Genomic DNA, 10,248 nt, shown 5'->3' on the forward strand with positions numbered 1-10,248 from the left:
CATATATATAGAGGGTTTATCTAACATTAAACTAGTTGTATTTAACATTAGTAGCATTCAACTAATTAAAATGACCAAAATATCATTATAAGTAATGACATTTTTTAAATTGCATGGTTACATTTTTGGGCATTATAAGTCTTTTGGATTTGGAGTGAAATAAAAAGTCAAACACATTTTTCAAAAAGTAAAAAGTGTACTTTACAAAATTCAATTTGAAAAGCCAACATTACTTTTTAAGACCAAAAAGTGGTAATATATTTTAAAAAGTGCAATTACTTTTAAGAATATTTTGGTTATTTCAATAAGTTGAATGCATCTAATGTCAAACACAACTAGTTTAATGTTAGATAAACTCATATATATATATATATAGGGAGAGAGAGCGAGACACTTATCCATTATTATTTCATGACTGATGAATGACTTCTCTTTAGCCAGAAGAATATTAGAATTTCATATCCACTTCCCTACTGCACCTGCTCACACCCCCTCCCCCTCCCCGTTTTCTTCCCTCTTCTTCACTTTCTTACTTCATCAAAGAGCACACTGTAATACCACAAAAACTAGCTCAAAATGCTTGGACAAGAGGAACATTGTGATGCATTATGCTGTTGCAATAATTTTGAGTAAACCGAACTACCTCTACTCAGCAATACTGACCAACACAAAAAACTTATTAACCCTTCAAAGATGTTTTCATGTAATTATTCATCCCCGCTCATAAGAACTAACTATTTCCAAGGCTGCAGATATGAACCTGACATGATTTCACAGTAGACACAATCCTATACTTATCAGTCTCTACCCAAAATTCATCAATATGAATCATTCGCATCTCAGTGGAGAGCCTTCTAGCAAATACAATGTTTATCCGGTGTATGTTCAAAACAATAGCCATAACCTTGCAGCTCCTACATCAACCAACACCATGTTTTTCCTTCAATGCCGGAACCCTTGCTACTATAACAATAGCAGCTTTCCTGTTTCTGTATTTTGATGGATTCTTCAATTTCCATAATGAGCTAATCTAATTATATTGTAGTTGAACTCTAATAATAGCAATTTTCCTGTTTCTGCATTTCAATCGATTCTTCAATTTCCACAACGAGTTAATCTAATTAAATTGAAATTGAACTCTAACAATAGCAATTTTCATGTTTCTGCATTTCAATCAATTCTTCAATTTCAATAACGGGCTAATCAAATTTCAGTGAACTCTAACAATAGCAATTTTCCTGTTTCTGCATTTCAATCTATTTTTCAATTTCAATAACGGGCTAATCAAATTACAGTGAACTCTAACAATAGCAATTTTCCTCTTTCTGCATTTCAATCGGGCTAATCTCACTACATTGAACTCTAACAATAAAAATTTTCCTGTTTCTATATTTCAATGATTCTTCAATTTCGATAACAGGCTAACCTAAATTGAACTCTAACAATAGCAATTTTCCTGTTTCTGCATTTTGATCGATTATTCAGTTCCCATATTGAGCTAATCTAATTACATTGATAGTGACAACAACACATCTCATCCATCATTTTTACAAGGACCAAAAAGACTTCTGAATTCTGATTGGAAATGTAGCCATTCCACCCCCCCCCCCCCCCTTAACTAGACCACAATTCGACCACATTTGAATTCCTTGATATCTAAAACTCTATGACAACCAATTCAACCGAGAATTACAACTTGATTAAATCCGATTCTAGCAATGATACACATGGAAACATCAAAAAAACAGAAAAAAGGGAAAATAACGAAATATCTGCATGTCATTGACCTCCAATTCTACTATTTCTCTTGAGTTAAAGTTTTCACGAAGAGCATCACACAACGATCGAATTGCAGTTACGTCACCTCGGCGAATTCTGCCGCATCCGAAACCCTCGAGCCGCCTCTGCTGTGCCGACGCACGTTGAAGAGGTATAGAGGGATCACGGCCGCGGTGGCGACAGTAGCGGCGGCGGCGACGAGGACGAGGGCAGGGTCCTGGAGAAGAGAGGCTTCGCAGGCGAAGAGGCGGCGCCGCGGCCGTCGAAACCCTAGCTTCTTCTTGAAAGCGGGGAGGGTTCGGAGGGAATTCGGAGGGCTCAGGAAGCGAGCGGAGAGGAGGAATTCCCTGGCGCGGGGCGCTGGGAGGGAGAATTGGGAAGGGAGGCAGAGGGCGAGCGTCTGGCGTTTGGGAATGCACCCCATTTCCATGGCTTCCCTCGCAGAGAGAGAGAGAGAGAGAGAGAGAGAGTTGGCGCGTTTGGTTTGGATTGGAGGGAAAGAGGAGGGAATTGGAGGAGGAGAAAGGAGGAGAGGTTCAGATAGGATTCATCAGCCACACTGTGGGAGAGACCCCGCGTGATCTTTTCTTCTGTACCTTTTTTTGTCTGTATGTCACAAAATATCCCCTATTTTTCAAATTATCGTGTTTTTTATCTCTTTGTTAATGCGTGAAAACACTTTTTAATATTTTTGGGTTTTCTTTACGGTTTTATGTATATTTTTTTATTTTTAAATTTTGTATACGTATCAATGTTTACTCGATATTTCGTTGAAAAAGTATATAATTTGTCACTAGATTTTCCTCGCCAACATTTTTCCATGAGCGAGATAAATGAGATTGCATTTATCAAAAGCTGTCATAAAGATTTATGGAGACTAGGACACTGACTCGTGAGTTCGACACCCTTTTCAAAAAATAGGATACGAAATTCTTTAACGAAGTTAAAACTATATTTTTGATATTTTAATAGTATGATATCGAAACCCTACAACTGGTGGAGAATCTCAAGGCCCCATGGTAAACTTTGGAATCATAATCCTGTGAGGATTTCAATGGGATCCTAGGTTATCAAAATGGGGTTTACAGTTGAAGCTAATGTCAAAGACATTACTTATTACTTTCTAAATAAATCTTTCTACGGCTAAATAACAACAACAACACTTATTGATTAAGAATAACCGGAAAGAACATATCTATTCATCTTTCTCTTCCAAAGAGTTTTGCATCTATTGCATCTCTTTAAGCCAAATTTGGCTTGTCATCATTTCATATCAATACTAAGCCCATGTCACAATAGAAGCTAGAAGTAGCTTACAGTAGAGTAGTCAGCCTAACCGCAGTGTCACGATGAAAAGGTTACCTTTTTCATCTTCTCTAAGATAGAGGCTGCTTGCTTAATTAAGGGGCTGGGTTGAGTAATGTTGTTTGCACGGCTCGCAGTGGACTCAAACTCCCATTCCACTCTATTGCTCTTTTCTCGATCCCTTGTCTTGTGAAGATGAGAAAATAAATAACCTTGTTTGATGGGATAATGCTTCCAGTTATAAAGAGTAGTATTGGCAGTGTCCTAAAATGAGCCTTCAGAGTGGAACATGTGTAGTGCGGAGCTCTATTGAGTGAAAAATGCATTGAGTGTAGGAATGTATGTGTTGGCTTTATCGATGACATGCCTTCTTCCGTCTATAGGTAACTTTAAACAAGTTTGTGAAAGCATGACACACGATAGGCAACAATATCATCATTAGTGTGTAGCTGTGTGACGGCATAGACGTGGAGCATTGTTTGGTTAAGCAATGTCAGCGAATCAGAGGATGTTTTCTTTAAAGATTTGGTTAAGCACTTCTCAACTTGAAGGAGTTTCTCACGCGTAACGTGTGGATTAAGGCTAATTCCTCGAGGATCACCTTAGGTGATTCCAATTAAGTATGGTGACTTGGGGCTAGGTGAGTGAATGTCGGCGCCGATGAATGAGTCTGAGTGGTGATCTTTGCTATGGTGTTCAATCATCAACTGGTCTTCGGACTGGGGCCCATAAAGTCTTGTTCTTTCAGTAAGGAGGTTTTGTTATAGTGTGCACATAGAATCGCAATACGCTCTATAGCACATAAGGCTAAAGTAAGTTTGTGCTCTTTTTGGAAGTGATAGCTAGTATGGGATGGCTATACACGAAGTAGCATGAATCAGATAGAATACACATTTAGAGATGTGCTTGATCAGCTTTCGCTAGGCAGCTGCGAACGAGGTGGTGTGCAATGCCTATGAAATGATTCAACACATGAAAAAATGTTGGTGCGCGGCCTTTGGCCGTTAGGCTAGCCAGACTAGGCAGTCTGGTGCATCATGGGTTTGCGAAAAAATATATGCTCGTGACAAATTGGCATTAGAACAAAAAAATTTACGATGACCTTGTTGTTCAGTGAGTGAGACATTGAAGAGGACATTGATGGTTTATCCTGGTTACACAAATTTGTGTAGCTGAAGTGTTGTTGACCGAGCACAAATGTAAAATGTTGGCAGAGTGTTATGGGTCATCTTGTCGATAGTAAGCAGAAGCGTAAAGTTATTGTTCAGTTGGCTAAGAGAACGTGGATAAGCCAAAAATTCTTATCAGTTATGTGTTAGGCTCGAAGGTGGAGCATGACCTTTGCCTTGTGCATGCAAAGAATACACATTGAATTCGATTGGATGAATTTGCACCTTTGGGTATGGGAGACTTAATTGAACTTCTATATTCTCTCCTAAGTTTGTGGGTTACCGAAGTATCCATCTTGAGCAAAAATGCACATTGTTTTGGTTCCTTGAGTTGGTAGTTCCTTTGTGGATTATGTGTGCAAAAAAAGTTGTTGTTCATGGCTCATCGTTTTGGTTTATGTGGAAATGTTTTACTGGCTTCATATGAGAGTTGCAGTGTGTTGGCTTGGGATAAGAGTTATAGCATTGGGTTGTGTTGCCCCTTGTGTGAACGAATGCCCAAGAAGACGCTTTGAAGGACCGCTTTAGGGTGATACAAAAGTAAGTGTCCTCCGCTTAAGGACTAATTTGGATCGTTGAAAAATCGTAAGTTTGTGCCTTAAGGGAGTTGATATTCCTGCGACACAAGTTGATGGTCCTCCTTCTTTATAAGGACCACAAAGGATTTGGAATTGCCCTTGTTGGGGTTGGAAGGCACCCCAACCATGAGCATGAAGACGACAAGTTTGTCGTGCGAGCGAAGATGACCCGCTTGTATAGGAGACTGTACTGGAGTCCCATAAGCGAAGAATAATCAATGTTGATAGAATGAAAGACCGTTGTCTAAGTGATTGGAGGTGTGTTAAGGAGTGGTTTGGCATGTTAAAGGTTGCAACGATTGCGGATGGAAACCAAAATAAGTTGAGTAGGGTGAAGAAAAAAAGTAGACTAAGGATAAGTGAAAAGGGAAACTTGAATATCTGTTATGGCTGTATTTTTATCTGCACCAGCATTGTCGAGGATGATAATGGTTTGGGTGGGTGAGAATGTTTCAGACCAAGCCTTCGAAATGGGGCATGTGCACTACGAAGCTTTACTGAGTGAAAAATGCATCAAGTGTAGGAATATGTGGTATGTGTTGGCTTGATCGGTGATGTGCGGTGAAAGCATGACACGTGATAGGCAATAATATTATCGTTAGTGCACCGATGTATGGCAGCATAGATGTGGAGCGCTATTTGGTTAAGCAGTGACAGCAGATCAGAGGATGTTGCCTTTGAAGATTTGGTTAAGCACCTCTCGACTTAAAAGAGTTTCTCACACGTAGCATTTGGACGCACTGGAGTGTGTGTGGGTTAGGGCTAATTCTCACAAGGATTACCTTAGGTGATTTCAACCAAGTATGGTGACTTGGGGAGGTTTTCAATCATTAATTGGTCTTCAAACCAAGGGCCACAAGGTCGTGTTTCTTCAGTGCGGAGGTTTTGTTGTAGCGTGCGCATAAAGTAGCAATACGCTCCATGATACGCAAGGCTAAGGCAAGTATGTGCCCTTTTTAGAAGTGGTAGCTGGTATGGGACGACTCTGCATGACGTGGCTTAGACCAAATACAATATGCATTTAGAGATGTGCTTGATCAGCTTCCGCTAGGCAGTTGTGCACAAGGTGGTGCGCAGAGCCAATAAAATGATTCAGCACATGGAAAAGTATTGGTGTGCGGCCTTTGGCCATTAGGTTCTCTAGACTGGGCAGTCTGGCGCATCGCGGGTTTGCAAAAAATTCTGTCCATGACAAGCATAATGATAAAGTCAAAATCAAACATAAGATTTATTCCAAAGTCCAAATATTTCACTAAGAAATAGCCCTTATTTTCATGGTAAAAGAAATGATTGATGCCTTCAAAGTGAACATGTCAATCCTCTCTTATTGCCTTATCAAAACAAAATATAGGTGTAAGGAGGTGAAGTCAAGTCTAGTATAATGTGGCTTATGATTCTAAGTGCTAATATTGAAAAAAGCATTGCTAGTTCACTCTATAAAACCTAATATGATTATAGTTAGTAGCTCCTCTCAAATAAAAAACCATAGTTAGTAGCAGTGTAGATTAGTGATATGATTTTTTTTAACGGCATGAATGATGTGTTAGGGCCTCTTGTGAAACCACTTCGGGGAGGAGTTGACTCAGGGATAGATCTTGACGACTGAGATGGTGGGCTAGGGACAAGTGCCCAAAATGGCATATCTCTATGACATTACTCAAAAGGGCTGCAAAAGGCTTGGATATGGATCAAATCCTATTGATCTGAATCCAAAGTATGGATTGTGTGCAGTTGATGCAAATCCAAGTTTGACTCAGAAAAAGGGTCTAATGATGTAAGATTGAATTTGGATTCAAAACAAATGATGGTGACACTAGATCCTGCAAAAGAGAAAAGAATTCATGGTTAAATGGATGAGATTAGATCCGAATTCAAACATGGATCTGATCTAGAATACCAACTCAAATTGGATCTGATTCTGAAAATGATCTGAATATGCAAACCTGAATTCAATTCAATTCAATTACATTTTTAGATCTTACTTTAATGGTATCCGTAAAAAGTGTTAGATTCCAACCAAACCCAATCAGTTTATGCCCCTATTTCTCAATAAAAATCAAGTTGAGGAGATGCATTGAATCTAGAAAACCATAGATACCAAACACCAAAATATGCTCTTTAAAATCAAATGGATTTGATCCATAACATGGTTGAACCATGTTTGGATATGACCTTTATTAGAGCTCGAGGATCTGATCCATCTCTAGGATCCAAACCAATGCATATCAAGAAGAATCTATCTAGAAGACTTCAAGATAAGCACACACCTTGTGAAGATAGCAAGTTCAATAAAGGAAAGAGTTCTTGTGAAGATAGTAAGTTCCATGAAGAGGAAAAGATTATTCCTCAAGGCATCATATATAGAGGTGACAATCATATTTCAAGGGAAGGAAAGATTGGAGAGGAGCAAAAAAAAAAATCTCTCTTTATTAAATTGTATTCAAAATCTATATGAAGGGAACCTCTTGATGATAAGAGAGAGAGAGAGAGAGAGAGAGAGAGAGAGAGAGAGAGAGAGAGAGAGAGAGAGAGAGAAGCATATTTTCACCATAGATGTAGGATGGTGAATAGTTGAACCACGTAATCATGCTTATCGTTCTTGTTGTGTGTACTTATTATATGGTATCAAAGCCATATCATGACACCACCATCTATCAAATCTTTTGTTGCTGATTTCGTCTCTGTTGATCCTGATCAAACAATGCGGCTGATTGGAGTGGTTATCGGTGTTTGCAGATCTTCTCTTGTTTTCATTCCTTGCTAGTTTTGTTGTTTTTGGTTAGTGGTTCCTTCGTCAGACATTTTGTGTTTGCATTCCTTTGTGTAGCAATCCAATGGATTCATCATCAGAAAAGAATGACATGATTGGTATGTTGAATCACTCTTTGGCATCCCCATATATCTCTGGTGGGAATCTCAATTCCTTCCCTTGCTGAATACATATGACTTAATGGGTACGTTGATGGGTCAAAACTCATGCAAGCAAAGTCTAAGAAACCAAGAAAAATGAATTAAACCCTGAGTATATTTCATGGTGAATTTCTTCTCACTCAAGTCATCTACTATCATGTGGTTGGACTCACCACATCGTATGACATTCGACAGACATTAAAAATGTCTTACGCTGCTCACTCTCGAGCAAAAATCATACAGTTAAAAGGTCAACTGTAAGATTTTAGGAAAGGGAACAATACCATTAACGAATACTTTCATAAAGCAAAACTTCTTGTGCATCAGCTTGTTGTCGCTTCAAGACCAGTGTTGGAGGAGGATCCTGGTCATGCAACTCCTTATAGGGTTACCTAATGAATATAAATCTTTAAGAATGTCCCTCTCCACTCGGTACAGTCCTCTTACTGTAAACGAGTTGCATAGTTTGCTTCTTAGTGAGGAGGCCCAAATTCTAGAACAAGAAAATCACAAAGATGTAATCAATCTGCTAGCCAAAGCAACCTAATATCAAAAACAGCAAAATCAGAACAATTTTCAAAATAAATGAAATTATAGCGGACGAGGTTTTAATCAAAATAGGGGATGCGACGATGAATTTCAGGGCAGGTCTGGATATCAGTAGCATTTTTGTAACAATCAACAACATAAGGGTGATGTGTCAAGCATGTATAACACCTGGTGACCATGCTCGACAGTGCACTCAGTGCGTACACTCCTCTACCAGGGTGTCCCTAGGGATGGCAGTGGAACGGGGGAAATCGGGGCTCCGCCCCCCCTCGCCCCGTTTGGAGCTGGGATGAAGGGTATGAAACGGGGATGGAGGCGGGGACGAAGGTTAAAATCCATCCCTGTTCGGGGATGGAGGCGGGGATGGACTTACACTTTCCACCGCCCCGCCCCATCCCGGTTAAAAAAATTATGAACTTACTAAGTTACTAACCCTAAATCGTGTGCAGCAGCAGCAGCACGTTCGTCTACCCTCAACCCTCTCTCTCTCTCCACCATCGACGACCATCATCATCGAAGTCCGTCTAGGGACGGGGGAAGCGATGTCGGACGGTAGCAAGAAGGCGTTGCTTCTGAGGATAGAGGACGATCGTGACTGCGAGGAGCTGCCGACTTCCACCCCATCCGTCGACGGTGGCAATGGCCACCAATCACCATGTCCTGAAATGGGCGCCACCATTCTAGAGACTCGTTCTTGGGCGTTTCGATCGTGGCCCGAAGATGCGAGCTCCAGTGAAAATCACCATGCCCCGACGACATATGCGACGACACCTCTCGGCAAATCCTACCCACCAGCACCCGATAAAAGGGAAACTAAAAAAGGGTAATCTCTATTTTTCTTTTAATATTAGAAACAGAAATACAGACGGGACGGGACGGGACAGAGACGGGGCGGGGGCGGGGCGAAGACGGGGATAATTTGTTTGAGACGGGGCGGGGGTGGAGACTTTGTCCCCCGCCCCCGCCCCGGTCCACTGCCATCCCTAGGTGTCCCCCAAGCCTATTTTGTCAATTATGCCAAATATGGTGATGACACATGGTACCTCGACTCAGGTGCAACTGATCATGTGACAAATGAATTAAGCAATTTGTAATTGTAGTTGTACCATAGATGTGACTCTGTAAAGATTGAAAACAACTCAAATTTGAAAATTTGTTACATTGGTTCCTTTGAATTTTTTGGTTCAACTTCATTTTTTTCTTTAAAAAATATTCTTCATATTCTTGATATCACTAGGAACTTATTATATGTTGGCCATTTTGTTAAAGATAATAATATCTACATTGAGTTTCATCCTTACTCAAGTTATTTGAAAGATCAAACCACAAGAAGAATGCTAACCAAAGGGGTGATTGGTCAAGGTCTTTAACACTTGCAGCTGGTCCTGAAAGAAGTTTTGCTTGGTGAAAGAACCCCCTTGGACCGGTAGCATCAAAGTTTTGGCCATCCATCTTTTGGGACGGTTAGGCTTATTCTAAACAAATTAGTCTACCATATAATAATGAAAACTGCTTGATATTCGTGTGGCCTATCAACAAGGGAAGAGACAATCTTCTATTTGCTAGAACATCTACTTTTATTTCTGGACCCTTGGATGTCATTTACTCTGATATGTGGGGACCATCTTTTGTTGTGTCTTTAACACTATGAGATTTTTAACCACTTATAAAACATGTGAAAATTAATTTTTTTTATTAAAATAATCATGAGCAAAAATATTTTTAACTTTGGTTCAATACCTCGGGCAGGTTATATTTTACACAATAAAGATTATATTGAATTTAATATGAATAACATTTTTTTATTCAAAATAATGCAATATTTTTTAATAACATATACACATAATTCAATGCCCGAAAAAGAAAAATGATTGGCTCTCGACACCACCTCAACATTCTGTATCCGCTCTGTAGCTATATATCACCCGAAATCCCATAAAAATGGTTGGACTCATGAA

At 39.7% G+C, this 10,248-nt stretch overlaps 1 protein-coding gene across 5 annotated transcripts in view; it reads right to left on the minus strand.

Annotated features, from left to right (window-relative positions):
- MRL1 (Pentatricopeptide repeat (PPR) superfamily protein) overlaps positions 1-2,339 on the minus strand; it is a 51,193-nt gene extending 48,854 nt beyond the window's left edge. For 2 of the 5 annotated variants that reach the window (XM_090008860.1, XM_090008857.1), the window contains exon 1: positions 1,865-2,337. In XM_090008860.1, coding sequence (XP_089864986.1) covers positions 1,865-2,209 — 345 coding nt within the window. In that variant the 5' untranslated portion in view covers positions 2,210-2,337. Of the gene's footprint in view, positions 1-1,864 lie in introns of all 5 variants that reach the window. The other 3 variants (XM_090008861.1, XM_090008859.1, XM_090008858.1) reach the window with 3 other exon arrangements.
- Positions 2,340-10,248: the final 7,909 nt, after the last annotated feature.

The sequence above is a fragment of the Nuphar pumila genome, chromosome 6 (genome assembly GCF_984573655.1).
Source record: "Nuphar pumila chromosome 6, dmNupPumi1.hap1.1, whole genome shotgun sequence".
Lineage (NCBI taxonomy): Eukaryota > Viridiplantae > Streptophyta > Magnoliopsida > Nymphaeales > Nymphaeaceae > Nuphar > Nuphar pumila.